A 19,086-nucleotide genomic window follows, 5' to 3' on the forward strand; every position below is an offset into this window, starting at 1 on the left:
TTTGCAGGTTTGCGGAACCCTTTAAGGAGTCCTTTACTAACTCCCCCTTTGACAGTTCCACATCTTTTAAAGAGACATTAACCCACAGTAAGCAGGAAGGCAAGACTCTTTCTGCAGTACGGATCAAGATTTCTACTCCCCAGACAGAGGTCCTTTTCTAAGATCCAGAGGGGAAGTAAGAAGTTTTGGTTCCAGAGGACTAAGTCTTTCTTTCAGGATGCTTCCCAGGAATCCTCTTCCACAGGCCAGGGCAAGGGATTCAACAGTAGACACCACCCTAGGGGCAGAGGGGGTCCACAGAATCAGAGCTTCCAAGAACTCTTCTGGGAGAAGCCTTTCCAGTGCTCCTGATGTGGTGCCTGAGTGTTCTGCCCTGGAGGCAGTCGGAGGTCTTCTCTCCCTTCACCCACTAGCCTGGACAAGTCTAACTGCTGATCAGTGAGTACTAAAAATAATTTCTAGGGGTTACTCCATTCCTTTCTTCCAGCTCCCTCCAACTCAAAGACTTCTACCCAACATACCACCCCAGCAAAGGGAGTTGTCCCATCTTGAGGTACAAGACCTGCAAAAAACAGCCATTCAAGAGGTCCCGGCAGGACAGCGATGGTCCGGAACATACTCTCACTTCTTTTTGGTGCCATCAAAGACCAGGGATCTGCATCCAATTCTGGACCTCAGTGAGCTAAACCTTTCTGTCAAGAAGTCCAAGTTCCGGATGGTCACTGTATAGTCCATTCTGCCTCTTTTGTGCAAGGACGACTGGATGTGCTCAGTGGATCTCAAGGATGTGTACTATCATATAAAGATAGACAGATGCTCCAGGAGACCCTTACACTTTCGGCTAGGGGCCAGTCATTATCAGTTCAGAGCCCTGCCCTTTGGACTCACCAGAATGCCCCCAGGTGTTTACCAAAAGCATGTCAGTGGTGGCAGCTCATCTCCTTTTGCAGGGTTTCCAGGTTTTTCTGTACCTGGATGATTGGCTTTTCACGGCTCCCACTAGGCATCGATTAACACTGGCGACCAGATATGTCTTCAGGCTTTTCCTGCATCTAGGTATCACAGTGAACCTGCCCAACTCAAACCTAGTTCCAAGCCAAAACCTGGAATTCATTGAAGTCCTGCTGGTCATGGTATCAGGGACTGCAGCACTGCCTACCCGCAAGGTCCAGGTGATTCAGGATGAAGTTTCTCTTGGTTGAATCTAACACATCCACCTGTTCATTTGATTCTCAAAACACTATGCTTTATGGTGGCTGCCATTCATTTGGTGCCATTTGCCAGGTGTCATTTGTGAGTACTCTAATGGACCTTGGCAGTCCAGTGGTCCATTCTGTCTCAACCAATGTTTATGACAAAACTGACACAGGTATGCAAGAATCACCTTATTTGGTGGTTTCAGTCTTAGGACCTTTTTTTAGGCAGGTCCTTTTGTCTTCCCCCACCCAAGGCCACAATGACCACAGATGCCTCCCTGTTTGGGTGGGGTGGGAATTTTCAGGGCAGGACAGTTCAAGGCACATGGTCCCCTGTAGAGGCCAAATTGCACATAAATGTCCTGGAGATGAAAGCAGTCCTTTTAACATTGCAAGCCTTTCAGGACTGCCTCCCTCTGGAGACCACAGCAATTCAGATGGAAAACATGGCTGTAGTCTGGTACTTTAATAAGCAAGGAGGAGCACAGTCTTATCTTCTGTGCAGAGAGGCCATAAGAGTGTGGGAATGGGTAATGTCTTCCAGGCACTTTCTTCTTGCAACTCATATACTTGGGAGTTCCAACGTGTCGGCCAACAAACTCAACAGGTCCATGTTGAGTCCTCACAAGTGGTCCCTGAATCCGTGAGTGGCAAAGCATATCTTTGACCATTGGGATCAACCATGCTGTGATTTTTCTGCTTCCCCAGTCAACCACAAATGCAGCAATTACTTTGCCCTAATTCCCCCATCAGGGGAGTCACCAAGGGGCGCTCTTGCTCACAATTGGCCTCCGGGCCTCCTCTATGCTTACCCTCCTATTCACCTAATACCCAAAGTCTTAAAGAAAGCTCGTCACCTGAAGAGCTCTCGCATCCTCATTGCCCCTTTCTGGCCTTGTCAGGCATGGTTCTCCTTCCTAAGGTCTCATCTGAAGTATCCACTTTGGATACTGGATCCTATCTCCCATCCATTGGGGCTTTCTACTTCCCAGTCTCCAGACCTTTTGTCTAACCGCATGGTTTCTCCAGTTCCAGTAATCCTTATACAATCCAGGCTTCCTTCTGTGGTGATGAAGATTACTTTGGCTTCTCAAAAAATGTCTACGAAGAAGATGTATTCCAGTAACTGGAAAAGGTTTTCCATTTGGGCCAGACAACGGAATCTACATCCCTTTTCAGTCGCTATTCCTGATATCTTGCTCTTCTTATCTTCCCTTTTTCAGGAGGGGTCGAGCTTTTCTATCATTAATCTCCAGTTGGCTGCCATCTCTAATTTCCATGTCAGCAATGAGCCTACCTTTTCTTCCAAGTTGTGCAAAGCCTTTATGAAAGGAGTTTTCCTTCTTAGGCCTCCTATTAAGGATCCATCAACTCCATGGGATTTGACTTTGATGCTACAGTCTCTGACACAAAAACCTTTTGAACCTGCTAGTTCATTTGACATTAAATTCCTGTCCTGGAAGACAGCCTTTTTAGTAGCCATTACTTCTGCCAAGAGGGTCTCGGAACTACAGGCTCTGTGCATTAAGACCCCGTTTATGATTTTTTTACAAGGACAGGGCATCTCTTAAAACAAATACTTCATTTATCCCCAAAGTGCCCTCTGAAGCAAATCTAAATCAGTCAATTCAACTACCGGTCTTCTTCCCTCATTATTCTAATAAAAGAGAGTATATCTTACATTGTTTAGATGCCCACAGACAACTGTGTTTTTATTTGAAAAGGACTGAGGAATTTAGAAAGTTGGACCAACTTTTTGTGGCTTTCTCAGAAGGCGTCAGGCAATTTCCAAAGTGACTATTTCCAGATGGATTGCTGGTTGTATTTCCTTCATTTATTCTAGTAGGAATTTAGAACTATCCAGACTTGTTAAGGCCCACTCCACTAGGTCTTTTGCTACCTCATCAGCTTTCTTGGCTAGATTTTCCCTTGATGAGATCTGTGCTGCCACTACTTGGTCTAATCCTCATACCTTCATTTTGCACTACAAATTCAATTTGGTGACTAGGAATAGGGCTTCCTTTGTTTCCTCCGTGCTCTGGCACATCCTTCCTTGAGGCCACTCAAGGTACATAGTACTTGGGGACTCTGACCCACCTGTGAGGAATAATGACACAGATAGCATCAGATACAGAGTTATGCACTTACCATAACTTGGCATCTGTGCTATCCAGCATCATTATTCCTCACATTCCTGCCCTCTTTCCCCTTCCTTCTGGTAGGCCCTGGTGAGGCTAAAGTGGTTGGATCTGATGAAACGGTTTTGACTTCTGTTGCAGATGCTGTGTTTCTGCATTTCAGCAAATTTACCAAACTTGATCTGAGGATTAGAAGGTAGCAAGGGATTATGGGAAGGGGAAGAGCTTGAGCGCTGGAGCTGTCTGAAAAGTGGCCGGCTCGGATCCAAGGTCAGATCCTAGACCCACCTGTGAGGAATAATGACACTGAATAGCACAGATGCCAAGTTATGGTAAGTACATAACTCATTTAAGAAAGGGAAATTCAAAAGACATTTGACCCCCCCCCCCCCCCCACACACACACACACACACACACACAACTCTGGCTCCTCTTCTCTTCAAGAAAGTTTGAATCTCCACTTTTCTCTTTGTCAACAGATTGTTTCAGACAAATGGGTTGTGAACATCATTCATTATGGTTACAGATGACACTGGGGGGGAATTCCTCCTCCCCAGGGGATTATTCCTCATCCTTCAAATCAGACTTTGCTTTCAAGTGTTTTTCATCATATGGTGTCCCAACGAGAGATTGAATCATTTCCATTTTCCCAGGTGGAGAAGGGGTTTATTCAAGGATGTTCCTGTTGCCAAAGTGAGAAAATGCTTGGAGACCAGTTTTGGACCTTTCTTTCCTAAACCTGTTTGTGATAATGCCCAAATTCAAAACGTTGCCACTTTACAACCTGTTGCCTCTTCTTACTCTTTCAAGTTTTCTGGTAACACTACACTTAAATGATGCTTATCACATCTGTATTCATCCAGACTCCAGAAACTTCCTAAGGTTGTTTGTGTCTGGATCACATTATCAGTTATCTGCCTTACACCTTGGACTGTCCATTACACCAAGAGTGTTAACAAAGTGTCTAGCTTTGATTACAGCTCAAAGCAGGCTACAGTGTATCCACATTTTTCCATATGTGGATGACTTGCTTATCTTTGCAGCGTCTTTTTCAAGGTGTCAGGAATCTCTCTCTTGGTTAGAGATCTCTTATACAAACTGGATTCCAGGAGAACATTCAAAAGTCTTGCTTGACTCCTTCACACAGGATTGTGTTCCCGGGATGTCAACCAGATGCCCTAGTTCAAAGAGCTTTTCTTCCACAGGAAAAAGTAGATCTTTATTAACATCTATTTCATGATATTCCACTCAGATTTCAGTCACTGTGAGGGTATACCTCAACATTTTGTGTCTCATGCCATCTGTGATTCTTGTGATACCCCTAGCAAGACTCCATGTGAAAAAGATACAATGATATCTGAACTCTCTTTGGACCCAGCATGAACACCCCTTGTCTTTTGAGATACCAGTGCTGAGGTTTGCCAGAACAGAAATCTGTTGGTGGAGACAACAGATATTCATAAATCTAGGTCTCACATTTTCCTTCCCTGCTCCAAAACAGTCAGTCACCACAGACATTTTGGACTTTGATTGCGGAGCAGTTTCAAGAGGGATAAAAGTGCAAGGACTGTAGGACACCAAGGATAGACACAAGCACATAAATATCTAGGAGATGCTTGCCCTGATATGACACTCATCTCTCCGAACCATCTTTAGTCCCTGAGACCTCTTCAAGTGGTTACATACAATACCACAGTTATGTGGTACATCAAAAAAAGTGGGAACCAGGTTGTACCCCCTTTGCAGCCTAACCATGTTAGCTTGGATACAGTCTCACTCTACATACATTCCATCAGAGGAAAACTGTATGGCAGACAAGATGACCACAAGTATGAGCAGACCCTCATGAATGTAAACTAGATCAGGGGTTCTTCCAAGATTTGATCTGTCTGTAGGATATTCCTCAAGTAGGCCTCTTTGCTTCATCTCTGAACAACCAACTGGCAAATTCCTGTTCCAGGACTCATGCAAGAAAGTTTGGAAGACAGATGCCTTTTTTTTCCTTTGGAGAGGAATGTTCTTGTATGCCTTTCCACCCTTTTCACTATGATCCAGGGTACTTCTGAAGATTCAGAAGCAATCCTCCAAGATGACTGTGGTGAAACACATCTGGCCCAGGCAACCATGGTTCTCCCTTCATTTGGAAATGGCCAGGGCAATTACCACTAGTTTTGTCACAAACTGGATCTACTCACACAGGATCAGGGGTGATTGGTATACCCCATCAATAATCTTCAGCTGACTGAATGGATGATAGGATCTTAATTCCTTTTAGGCACCTGTTTTCTGAGTATGTGTAGCTTGTACTAACGGAGTAAAAAAGGCCTACTACTAGAAGATCATATGTTAGAAAATGGAAAAGGTTTTCTATAGTTGCTGCCAACAACATAATCAGCAGCCATTCCGGACTAGTTGCTCACTGGTTTTACAATATTTGTAAGAGTTACTACCCTATGACCTTTCTTATTACTCTATCAAGGTTTTTTAGCAGCCATTTCATCATGCCTACCCATGGATCCTCCTCTTTCAATGCAGTCACTTGTCAAAATGGTCTTGAAAGGGGTTTTGCATAACAGGCCTCCTATAAAACCAATGGCCCTTCTTTGGAATATTCATTTTGTGTTAGAGAAGCTATCTCTTGCTCCATTTGAACCAGCTAATCTGGCTGACTTGAGCTACTTTACATGGAAAATAGTTTTTTTGATTGCTCTGACCTCTGCAAGAACAGTATTGGAGTTGCAAGCTCTTACATTGAGTCATCCTTATCTTATTTTCCATAGGGATAAGGTTTCTCGGAGAACTAATCCTTGTATACCTAAAGTGATATCCAAGTTTACTTTACGCCAAAGTATCCATCCTCCTGTTTTCCTTTCTGAACATAAAAATGAGGAAGAAATGATACATCATACTTTGGATGCCCACATTTAACTTGGGTACTATCTTGACAGCACTAGGGATCAGTTGTTCATTTCTTGTGAAGATAAGAAGCAGGGACAACCTGTGTCAAAATAGATTATTTTCAAATTGTTGTCTTAGGCTAGTACCTTTTGTTATACTCAGCATAACAAATCTATTCCAGGCAGGGTCAATGGTTAATCTACCAGATCCTTGGCTTCATCTATAACTTTTGGAAAGGGTTGGATTCTAGAAGTATAATAAAAGATGGTACTTGGTCCTCTGTATATATTTTTACAAAGTATTATAAAAGATTGATTCCTTTTCTAGGTCCAGATCACACTTTGCTAGGACCATTCTCCAGGGGCTCCTGGACCCTTCTCATTCCCTCTCCCAAATATTGTTAGCTATAGTAATCTACCTTTACAGCAAAGGCTACAGCAGCAGTAATCAATATGAAAAACATAGTACAGTTGTGCAAGTTGAACTTACCATAATAGTAGATGTTCGAAGAATCACTGCTGCAGTACCTGCTCCCTCCCTCCACTCCACCCTTGTTTTTTGGTGTGTTTTTTGGTGTGTTTTTATGCCAGGGTATATTTTTTGTTGTTCCTAGCATTATCCTTTTAAGGCTTAGACTCACTCTCTCTGCTGGCAGGAAAGATCTGAAGGGTTTTTGCACCCAAACCTGTCTTTAATCAGCTCAGCTCCAGCCGCTTGACAGTTTGGGAACACAAAAAGTGTCCTGAAGCTTTGGAAGCTGTTTGGAAGGTATACCATTGGGCTTATACAAACCATACAGCTAAAGCTACTGCTGCAGTGTTCTTCTGAACATATACTAGTGGTTAAGATTTGGCACTATCACTGCCATGGTCTGGGTTCATTTCCCAGTCAGGGAGTGTCAATAGATTTTCATGGGCATTAGGTGCTGGTCATGGAAATAGGGTAGAACCTGGCTAGGCTTGTAAGGGTCCTAGGGTCATTAGCCTAGTAACGTCTATGATCCTGTACTGTTATGGTAACATCAACTTACACAACTGTACTTTCTCAATACTTCTATGAGCTTTCTTCACTCACGTAACTGTCACAATGATCCTTGCTTCATTGCTTCTTAGAAAGCTTCTTGTTTAATCATTTATTAAATGGCATACTAGTCTATCTCTTATCAATGAATCATGCAGCTCACTAAATTCATAGCATCTGGTTCAATTCTTTAGTTCAGCAGCAATCATCTGTAGTCCTGTAGGGCCCTGAACCTTCATAAAGAAGAAATGGGGAAGTTTTTTTATAGTCTCACAATAATTTATTTTGTTTGTATTAGCTGCTGTGCTGTCTTTCTTTTTTAAGAAAAATGAGAGCTAAATACCCTCAGTGCTTCTAACCCAGTGACATGCACAAATGCATCACCCTGTACCTTTTCAGGCTTCTAAGATATTTTACTTGCATTGAAGAATAAACTGAATTTATTGAACAAAAATCTTTAATTTTCTACCAAGTTGCCTAGTGGCAAGAAACATCATGGTGGTTGCAGATGGAGTATTTGCCACTGAATAATATACTTCTGTGATTTCAAACAAACTCTTAGAAAAACAAACATACTTCTCCCCTCTGATAACATGTAAAGTAATTAATATTTGTCAGAATGCTCAGTATTTGACAGAGACATGGTGGATATGTTCCAGCCTCCATGAGGTGTTTACTCAGACTGCCTTCTCATATGACTGATACCACACTACATGCAAATCTCTGTAACTAGGCATTAGTGCATTTAAAACAAACTATACACCTGACATACTACATGAATGGAATGTGTATGCCTGAACATGTCATTCCTGAGCAAAAACGTTACATACAATATAAACATAATAACTAAAATGTACCATGATTTCTGCTGTACTGAATGCAGTCTTTTCTGTACTAGCATTTGAAGAGCTAGTCACATTGGTACAGAATGTGTTAAGTCCCATCTAATGAATTCTACAATATGATTTGGGTACATATAATAGGAAGAAAAGTCAGTCATTACTATTGTTAGTGCCTTCTGTGGATACAAACATCCCTTGCCTGATTATACTCTCCATAGCACCATTTATTTCTGAAGAGAAGGAAAGCTCCAGGTCTAGGAATGTTCCACAAAGGACAACTAAGCTTATATTTTCATGCTGGCAGCTCGGATGCACAATCCACAAAAGTAATTAACTGTAGAAAAGGAAAGGCTGTGGAAAAACATGGTAATAATCAAAAGTGGCAGAGATGGGAAGGGTAGGATAGAAAGACAACAGCAACACCTATCACTGCACCAGGGTAACTGATGTAAAGAAAGCCGATAAAACCTACCCTCCTTTGAGCGAATCTGACGAAGACGTGGTACTCCTAATATTGTGTTGTAGCTATTATGCCCAGACTGCTGTTTGTGAAGATATGGTAGCAGGACTTGGGACAACCATACCCAAAACTCTTCTGGTCTGAAAAAATAAAGAATGAATTGTGAAAACATTTCTGGGCATTCTGGGCAAGTGAATGTTTTATTTGGATCATAACAAATTTGGAATTTTGCTCCCAGATGTTCTTGTGATTGAATTATACATTATTTACTTTGTCAAAATGAAATGTACTTTTGAAAAGTCTGCAAGATCATACCTATCAATTTGAATAAGGCATTCTTCAATCAGCTCTTTCTGGATGGAAGTCCTCAAAAGGCGGGCATTATTATCTTTGAATGTGTCTCCATAGTTAATGAGTAGGACCACCAGGAGAAACAACATGTACAATATGAAATCCTGAAATTCAGAAATACTGACCATCAATATACAGTAACAATAATGTGTTTTTACTAACTTTACACAGTTTGTGCAAAACAAACAATTCACCTCTAAACTTATCACAACTTTTAAAGGAACTATGCTGAAAATTTGTTTGCCAAGTATTAGAGTTCATGTTAAATTTTCAAGGAAACTAGTAAAATGTTTTGTCCAGTCTTTTTCAGGAGACATTTTCTGATAGACAGATTACTTAAGGTGAGGTGTGCTAGGCCCAGGCAAAAAATCGAGACATAGTGCTTACAGGTAGTTGAAGAATACTTATGTATAATGAGAGTTACAAATTCTTTAGCAGAAGAGTATCTTCTATTGCTTTACAGTAAACCTACAGATGCACGTGAAACTGTGGTACCTTCTTTAGAGATGGTAATGTGAAGATGTAGCAGCATTACATAAAGTTCTTTCACAAAAAATGTATACAGAAATGCAGAGGCCTAAATTTGACTCAGTAAATACCACCTTTCCAAAGAACTGGCAGAGATACAGTAAACACAAGCTGTACTATGCAGTGACTGTTTCTTTACTATGCTATAAACAGCTTGTGGGATGTCAGCCAGTTAGTGCTAGGAAATGTAGACCTTACATTACATGACTTCAGAATCATCAGGAACATATCTTACATCAGCTGAGAAGGGTGGCTTAACGTCATTTACAAATTTCTAGAAGTGTCTTTGAACTGTTAAAATGGAACTGTTGGGGTTGTAGTTGTTGCTAGACATTGTGTATCTTGATGTCATCAGACTACCATTACCTCAGAACAATATCTGGCTGTGTTTCAACAAAAATCAGCTATTTCTATTTCAGAACTATTGCCTGGGTTAAGCAAGTAACTCTGCTAAAAGACACCCCTACAGTGATGTGGTACATTATTGACTTTTTGCTTGGTTACAAAAAATATTGTGTAGTTAAAGCAACTTGGTCTACCACATATTTAAGCAGCGCAAAATGCAACACCTATTCTGATCATTGCCTAAAGATGCAGCTGTAAAAGAGCTATTTTCTACAGATTCCATCTGGCTGTTTATTCAGTAATTTTGCATGAACTGTAGCAATTTTTCTCTTTCCCCCCAAGGAAGTAAATTCCAGTCTATTCCTCCTAGTTCCACAAATGATGAAAAAAATGTATTTTCTCATTCTCTTTGGTGTCTCCTTATGTAAGGTTATCTTAGTGTGTTGGATGACATTCGTTAATTTTTAAGCATCCTCCTCCTATGCCTTTTCTTATCCTTCAGCCTTCCTGTTTTTGATTATAGCTTGCATTATACCACACTTAAACCAGGCCAGTTATCTGTTTTTCTTCACATTTTGATCTCCCCTAATGTCATTCCCATTATGACTCTCTCATTATTTTGCTCCCATAGCTCTTCTCTTAACTACCTCAGTTAAACTGAAAAGCCTGAAAAATATTCATGTTAAGGAATTATTTGGAAATTAAAGGCCAACTCTGTGGCACAAAACTACCCATTTCAGAACATTTCGACAGTAAGTTTATTTATATTTATTTATTGACATTTGATTACTGGGAAAGACCATCAGAGTAGGAATCCATTTTCAGTGGTGGCCCAGGAAGAAAATCTACAAAACATTTTAAGAAATAATCTTACAGTCTTTGAAAATAATGCAAAAAGCAATTACAGTTTAAATAATTATAAACAAATTAGACATAATATGAAAGCATAGGTTAAGAACAGATGCATGTTATATGGCAATTATTTAATAGTTAGAAAAAATTTAGCAGTTTTATACAGAATTTAAAGCTAAGTTAGTATAATAAAAACAGGATTTGCAATACGAAGTGAGAGAAAAGTGTGCTTATGGAATATTTACAGAGAAAACTAAAGGAGAGAAACTGACAGAAGTAAGGAAGTGAGTGAAGAAGGGAGAGTAAGGAAATGTAAGGTATGAATAGTATGTATTCACATATAGGGATAGTTTATCCTGGTGCTGAGCAAGGACAAAGCTATCTTTTGGCTAGGAAGCCTTTCAGAATGGTTTTGAGAGAGGGTATTGATCAGATGGATACAGATAAGGAGTTCCAAGCAATAGCAATATGATAAAAGTACAGACAATACCCAGCAGAATTGATAGGTTTGTGAACAGACAGGAGAGTTTGGTCATTGGAAGACAAATCAAACTGCTGTCATTATAATCCCACCAGAAACTCAGAATGCCGTATCGACACAGTCATTACCTTATTCCCTCAACCAAGCACATCCTCTCTACCACCTCCCTCTTGTATGGAGGCCCTCTCCTTACTAATCTTCAATCCACCTTGAAGTCAAAATTATCATCCTGCTACAATAAAATCTCTAAGTTTGCTACTGGATCCAAATCCTCCTCTCACCACTGCTAAGCTGTCCACTCCTTGAATTGGCTGGAACTCCCTAACTATCTCTCTTACATTCAACTCTCTACTGCCCATAAGCCCATTTTCAAACCCTCTAACTGCCCCCCCCTCTCCTCCATTCTCAAAAGGCATCATCCTGACAGACTGCTCAGGTCCAACAGTCAGAACATCCTTGAAGTGTACAAACCCATACATACTCCAGGGCAACTTCTATTATCATTCTCCCTAGCACAACTGTGGAATTCACTTCCTGCACACATTCAAACTACCAACAACCACTCCACCTTTAAGACCTTGCTCCATTCCCATCTCTCTTCTCAATGGGAATGCTCCTGCTCTCACCCCACCTGAATCCTTCTATTTCACCCCTACTTCCTTCACCATTCTTTCTCAAATCTCAACCTAAGACTTGATTCAGATCTTTTCACCTTCCTTTTATTCTTTCCTACCATACCTATCCCCTACATGTCTTAGAAACTATAGGTACTTCTATGCCTTGTACTCCAAAATGCCTTGCTATTATATATTTCCTAAGAATGCTTTGTTAGGGCACATTCCACAAATGTTTTGTACTATTTCCATTTCACTTTGATATTTTTATATTTCCTTAGAATGCTTTGTTAGGGCACATTCCACAAACGTTTTGTTACTATTTTCTATGCCACTTTGTTTCTGATATTTTTAAACTGTGTATTACTTGCAAATCTTGCTGATTTTTGCTATTGTAAAACTGTACATGGAGCTTTTCTCCTCGTGTCTCCATTGAAAATCGACTCACTTCGGCCCAATGGACTTTTCCGGTTAACAAACTGCAAATAAATAAATAAAATAAATAAATAATCCACCAATGTCTGTGCACTTTACAACTACTTTAACTCAAATGTCTGATTTGTTAAAATGACCAAAATAAAGCATCCCAGCTCAGCTCGCTTTACACAGGTGTGAACTGCACAGCCTGATTAGTAACCAGTTAACTGTATCATAACAGCATGGTCAATCATTTTTATCCAGGGACAGACCCTGCACCTAGCAATTATATTCTTTTTGTTAACAGTGTACACCATAGATGTCTACTTGTAGTAAAATAGTAATAATAATAATAGTCACAGTAATGTGTATAAAGTTGTTTATTTCATACAAACATACAGTAGTCGCTCCAAAATTTTCCAACTTGTTTCACACAAATTGCACAATAGTCCTGCAAAGCCATATTTAAAATGAGCAAACAACAAGAGGTTAAGTTATTTTCATCCACAGGCAGCACGGCAGTTATGCTTGTCATACTCTTAGTACAAGAAACAGGGACAAATACATAAGGGACATTTTACTTTTGCATAATTAGAAAGTTGCTAGAATACAACTTTTGCATTAGCATACATTTTCTGAAGGATATGATATCAAACACAAATGACTGTTTTTACTTAACAATGATAATCCTTAATGATTTGCCAGAAAACCACAAAATCTGATGTTATCCATGTCATAATTCATCACCAAAGGGTTTAGGACCTGATATCAGATCTGAGCCGGTAGCATACTACAGATGGATCCAAGGCTCGAGCTCCTCCCTCTCCTATGATGCCCTGCTGCCCTCTAGCCCCCAGATCTCATTTGCAGTGTTTCTATGCAGATGCGATTCCTTGGCTCTAGCTACAGATAAATGTTTTCTACTTCAATTTTAGTTTAGCAGGTTTATAGTGTGTATTCCTTCTTAAATTGCCTCTCTTCCCTTAGTTTAGCTTTTTAGTGAGCCTTGTTTTAGTGATAGTTTTTGGTGCCTTTTTTTCCCTTAGCCATTAGGGCTTTGGTGGTGTTTTTTTTTTTTTGTGTGTGTGTGTGCATGCAGGTCTGTGCTTTAGTTCCTTAATTTAATTATGGCTGATAAGCCCTCAGGCTTTAAGAAGTTCTCCTCATGCAGCTGGAAGATGCCTAATTCCAACTCGCACAAGGAGTGAATGCATTGTTTGGGTGCAACTCATCTGGAGGCTGAATCCGACATTTGTGCCACATTTAATGCCAGGGCCTTAGTGGAGCACTGCAACAAGCTCCTTTTGAAAGGTCTTGTTCATAGGAGACACTCTGTTTCTCTCTCGTAGGCTTCCTCTTCAGATCCAAAGAAGAAGACCCCTTCCTTACCATTGGCTCCTTCTAAGAAACCGCGGCTGTCGGATCCTAGGTCCTGGATCAGATCCCTGCCCAGCCCATATCAGATCTGAGGTCTTTAGAGCAGAGAGCCACAGAGCAGTCTTATGGATCCAGGGCTTCTCTGGATTAGAGGCCTTCGGATCCTACTAGTTCAATCCAGCCTCAGATCTGACCAGTTTGTTGGATCTGATTCCTGTATCAGCTTGGCCTTTGGGTCCAACAGAATCATCAGATCCGATTATAGTTTTGGAGGAGGTAGCTGCTCCATCTGCCTACAGACAGGCAGTTCAGTCGGCTCCAGGGCCTTGGAGCCAAACCCCAGCACACCGCAGAAAGTCAGTGAGATCTCCTTCTAAGTCTACTCACTCCTCTTCCTCGTCATGGTCTTCAAGGAGTCTCTTACCCTCGGACATGGACAGGATGATGAAGAGCTTCCTCATGGCCCAAATAGAATTAAGGATCCTGGCTTCCCCTGCCAATCTGGCTAGGAGGGCTTCACCCCTCCATGTTACTCATTCTCCTCTTCCAACCCCAGTGTCTTTGGAATCTTGGGACCTGGCCAGATGCCAGTGGTCAGATCCCAGCGAGGGTGAGTATCCCCCTTTTCTCATCCCTGTCAGGGTCCCGGGCTTGTTCTGTTCCTCCACCTTCGGAGCAGAGTGATACCAATGTTGCAGTGGTCAACGCCAGCTCTGCTGGGGCAGGATCTCGTACTGTTTTCTCAGACCAGTCCCTTTCCCTTGGCTCTTTGGCCTTTGATAGCTCCAGGCTGGTATCATCCAGGGATCGTAGTGCTGTTTCCAGACTCATCGCTCCTCTCTGGCAGACTTATCCCTCGGACACAGGGGATGGGACAGCTTCCAGTCCCTCGGCTTTCTGAGTGGTAGAGAAGACCAGGCTGCAGTTTCATCTACCACACCTCCCGGTCCCTCCCTGCCTCTCTCTACTTCGGCTGGTGACGCCTCCCATCTGTCAAGGGTCAACCCTCTCATTTGAGCCTTCAGGAGGTTCCTTCCCCTCTAGGAGGCCCTGCTTCTTTCAAGTTCTCCCTGGAGCCCCCCGCAGAGGCAGTACATCGTAAGAGAAAGTGCAAGAGGAGACACTTGGACTCCCCCATGGAGTCCCTCACCAAGGACACGGATCTCGATAAAGGAGACAGGTTCCCCCAGATCTCTGCCCGATGATTTCTCCTTTGGGGACTTCCATGAAATCTTAAAGCAGAAGGGAGGATGGTCTCCCCAATCCCTGTCTTTGGAGGAGTCCTTTTTTTCTAAAGGCTTTTAGGATGGCCTGTCTACTTCCTGGGTTTCCTCCTCTGCTGACAAGTTAGTAGATTTGATTGCCAGCAGGGCCTGGAAGGAGCCTGACATGGTGGAGCCAGTCCCAAAAAGAGCAGGCAAATTTCTTAGCTCTCCTGTGGACCATCTTTTCTGGAGCAAAGGTGTGCTGGTCGATGCATTTGTGGTTGCCACCGTCAACCAGAAGGAGCTGACAGAGCAGAGCTCCATGGTCCAGCCGCTGAACAGGGAGTCCCGGATAATAGACCATTTTGGAAAGCATGTGTACGTCTCAGTTGCTTTTGGGCTGAGCACTGTTAATTACTTGGCACACTGTACCCACCTTCAAAAGGATTTGGTCCAAGAGCTTTCCCCTTCCCTTACAGAGTTATTGCCGGCAGAAGACTTTAGAAAGGTGTCTCCCAAGCTATCTACTCTGACATCCCTTGTGAACTCCCTGATGAGGTTAATTTCCAATATTGTGGATGCTACCTCTCAGGCAACAGGTACTGGCATCGCATTGAGGCATCATACTTGGTTATGTTATGTGTGGGTTTGCGGAACCCTTCAAAGCGTCTTTTACCAATGCTCCCTTTGATGGTTCTACCCTTTTTGGACCTCCCATGAATGACAGCTTGACCCACAGTGAGCAGGAATGGAAGACTTTGTCTGCTGTCAGGATGAAACTTTTTACTCCTCCGAGGTCCTTATCTAAAACCCAGAGACGAACTAGTAAGATGTGGTTCCAGAAGTCACAGTCTCCCTTCCAGATGACTCCTCTTCCAGAGGCAGGGGGAGAGGTTTCAATGGCCGACGCCACCCTTGAGGCAGGTGGGGTACCGCAAAATCAGGGCTCCAGAGAGCCCTTCTCTGAGCAGCTCTGTTAGTGCTTCTGAGGCACTGCCTGGCTGGTCTGCCCTGGAGGAAGTCGGGGATCACATTTCCCTACACCCACTAGCCTGGACAAATATCACCTTCGATCAGTTGGCGTTAAACATCGTTTCCAGGGGCTATTTCATTCCCTTTTCAGAACCCACCCCAGTGAGACATTACCTGCCTGACATTCCACCCAGCCAGAAGGAGTTGGCCTTCAAAGAAGTTCAAGAACTTCTTCAAAAAAGAGCCAAGAGGTCCCAGCAGGACAAAGAGGATCTGGTACTTATTCTTGCTTCTTTTTAGTGCCAAAAAAGATGGGGGACCTGCGTCCTATTTTGGATCTCAGCGAGCTCAATCTTTCAGTCAAGAAGTCAAAGTTCTAGATGGTCACTGCTCAGTTCATTCTACCCCTCTTACACAAGGACGATTGGATGTGCTCAGTAGATCTCCAGAATGCCTACTATCACATCAAGATAGAGAGACATTCCAGGAGACATCTCCTCTTCCAGCTAGGGACAAATCATTACCTGTTCAGAGCCCTACCCTTCACTCTCATCACAGCCCCCTGGGTGTTTAACAAATGTATGGCAGTGGTAGCATCTCACCTGCAGCTGCAGGGGTTTCAGGTATTTCCATACCTCAGTGATTGGCTCTTTATGGCAGCTTCGAGGCATTGACTGCTACAAGCGATCCATTGTGTTCTTTCCCTCTTCTGTCAGTTGAGGATCACTGTCAACCTTGTGAAATATAATCTGGTCCCCACAAAAGAGCTGGAATTCTTAGGAGCTCTGTTAGACTCAGTTTCAGAGACTGCAGCATTATTTTTATGCAGGGTTCATTTGATCCGGGAACAGGTCACACAGACCTTAGACCTGTCATGTCCCCCGGTTCACTTGGTTCTTCGAGTCCTTGGATCCATGGCCTTGGCCATTCATCTCGTTTCCCTGGCAAGGTACCACATGCGAGTTTTGCAGTGGACCTTAAGAGGTACAATGGTCGGGTCTGTTTCATCCCGTGTCCATGACCATAAAGCTGATGCCTGTATGCAGGTGACACCTTCTTCGGTGGCTTCAATCTCAGGATCACACTCTAGGCAGGCCCTTTTCTCTCCCTCTGCCCAAGGCCACAGTGATCATGGATGCTTCCCTGTTGGGGTGGGTGGGGGTATTTTCAGGGGAAGATTATTCAAGATGCATGGTTCCCCATACAGACCAAATTGCACATAAATGTCCTACAGATGAGAGCAATTCTTCTATCGTTGCAAGCTTTTCTGGACTGCCTTCCTTGGGGGATGATTGCAATTCAGACAGACAACATGGCTTCGGTCTGGTATGTCAACAAACAGGGGTGTCGCTAGTCCCACTCTAAAATAGAAGACAAGCAAGTGGGGTATTTCATTTAGACGCTTTAATACATAGAAACACATCAGGGTGGATTGCAACATCATAAAATATAAACAAAATGGTCAACAGACAGACCTTACATACATACATGCGTACATCTCAACAGCTTACTACAGAATGGCAGTCAGACTCACACATGCTCAGTATTTATACACTTCTGCAAGCCCTTGGATAGCTTCTTAAAGATACATACACACACACTGATCTACATCCTCCCTCTTAAAAAGATTGCCCTTAGTAAAAATAACATTAGAGTTAGACATTCATTATTATAGACATAAAAAACAAGACACAATGTTCGTGTCCAAGTTGCCGTGTATCTGTTACATGGTCTGGAGATATGATCGGATCTCGTAACATAACAATCTGGACTGAATTTAGCAACAGCAACAATCTTTGAAGAACAACTCATATCAGGAACTTCTGGATTCATCACACGAATGGGAATATTCTCTGGAACTTCCTCTGGAATTGGAACACCGGACAACTCACTCTGAGATAGAAAGTCTTTCTTACAGGCTATATGCTGTGGCATAGGCTCAAATACCGGTATCAAATGCTTCCAATTCCACCTAAACTCTGCTCCTTGTGATTCCACAATGTACGATCTCGGCTTAGGGCAAATACTCTTCATGACTCTGATCTGATTGGGAAGCAGGTCAATCTCGAACCAATTAGAGTAAAAGTCTACTAACACCAAATAATGTTGACCATTCCACTTGAAAATGTCAATGGCTAGTGTCGACCAAGGTAGTTCAGGAATCTGGTTTAGCTGAAGTGTTTCTTCCTGTGGCTTAGTACTGTTACACATGGAACACGATGATACAGAAGGCCAAAATACTAGTCCTTTCGCCCTTCTTTTGGTAGAGTCAGTTCCTGAGTGACCACTAAGCAAGATAGTAATGTACTCTTGTTGCAAGGACTTTGGAACAATTACTTTCAGACCTTTCATAATGATACCTTTGTCAGACAAAATCTCATCTCTGTATTGGAAACAAGGCTGCACTTCTTGAGGTAAATTAGATTGCTTTGATGGCCATACTTGACTGATAAAGTGGTTCAGCCTCTGTAAAACTGGATCTGTGGCTGCATGATCTGTCAGCTCAACAAGCAGTGTGGTAGAAAAATTTCTTACTTCTATGACTTCAAAATCAGGGATGTGAAGTTGTTCAATCTCACCTTCATTCTTACTGATGGGTTCGGAGCCGATCCTCGGCTCCGACTCAGCCAAAATGCAAAAGCTCGAGGTTTTCAACCAGCTCGTGGCCTACTCCCTATCCCATGATGCACTGGTGCTTTCCTCAGATCTCGTTTGCTGCTGCAACAGATCGTGCTTTTCACCAGCTCTGGCCAGTGAAATTTAAGCATATTTCTTCTTATTTACTAATTATTACATTCCCTTCTGTTTATTTTAGCTAGTAGTATGTTAGATTAGTTAGTGGACAGCTATAGGAGAATTATTCACAGTGCTTGTGCACTCCTTTACTTTTAAAATTTTTCTTCGTTGTGTGGCCGTTTTTATTAGGCCTAGTTTAAAACTCCCTATTAGTGTAGTTTGCATATATATGCATATTTCATAGCTAACTTTATCTTTGTGTATTACTTGTAGTTATAGGTACTGTTAAAGCCCTTATATATATCTTGGTGGTGTTTCTTGACAGCCTAGACTTAGAGGCAAATTTTTTCCTTTAGTCGTTTTAATTTTTAGGGCTGAGTTGTCCTTTAAGAAAGTTGTTATTGCCTGTTTAAGTCAGAAGGCTTTATAGCTTCCTTAGCATGTGTGTCTTTTTGCTATAGCTTTAGGTTCTGTTAAAGCCCATTTTGTTTAGGGCATCTAGATATATATATTGCTAGTGTTTCTGCTGTGTGGATTGTTATTTTTGTAGCATGTCTCAGCAAGAAAAATCACAGTCCAGATTTAAGAAGTGTCCTAAGTGTGGACAAAAGATGTCCAAACTGACAGTCACTCAGAATGTGTTTATTGTTAAGG

General features: G+C 42.2%; 1 protein-coding gene across 1 annotated transcript in view; it reads right to left on the reverse strand.

Moving 5' to 3' along the window:
• Nucleotides 1-19,086, reverse strand: part of PKD1 (polycystin 1, transient receptor potential channel interacting) — a 2,476,043-nt gene that overhangs the window by 497,855 nt on the left and 1,959,102 nt on the right. The window contains exons 39-40 of the mRNA XM_044088902.1: nt 8,870-9,009; nt 8,567-8,694 (exon numbers count right to left, since the gene is read on the reverse strand). Coding sequence (XP_043944837.1) covers nt 8,567-8,694; nt 8,870-9,009 — 268 coding nt within the window. The remainder of the gene's footprint in view (nt 1-8,566; nt 8,695-8,869; nt 9,010-19,086) is intronic.

This window comes from Protopterus annectens, chromosome 12.part0 (assembly GCF_019279795.1).
Source record: "Protopterus annectens isolate FY-2018-M chromosome 12.part0, PAN1.0, whole genome shotgun sequence".
NCBI lineage: Eukaryota > Metazoa > Chordata > Ceratodontiformes > Protopteridae > Protopterus > Protopterus annectens.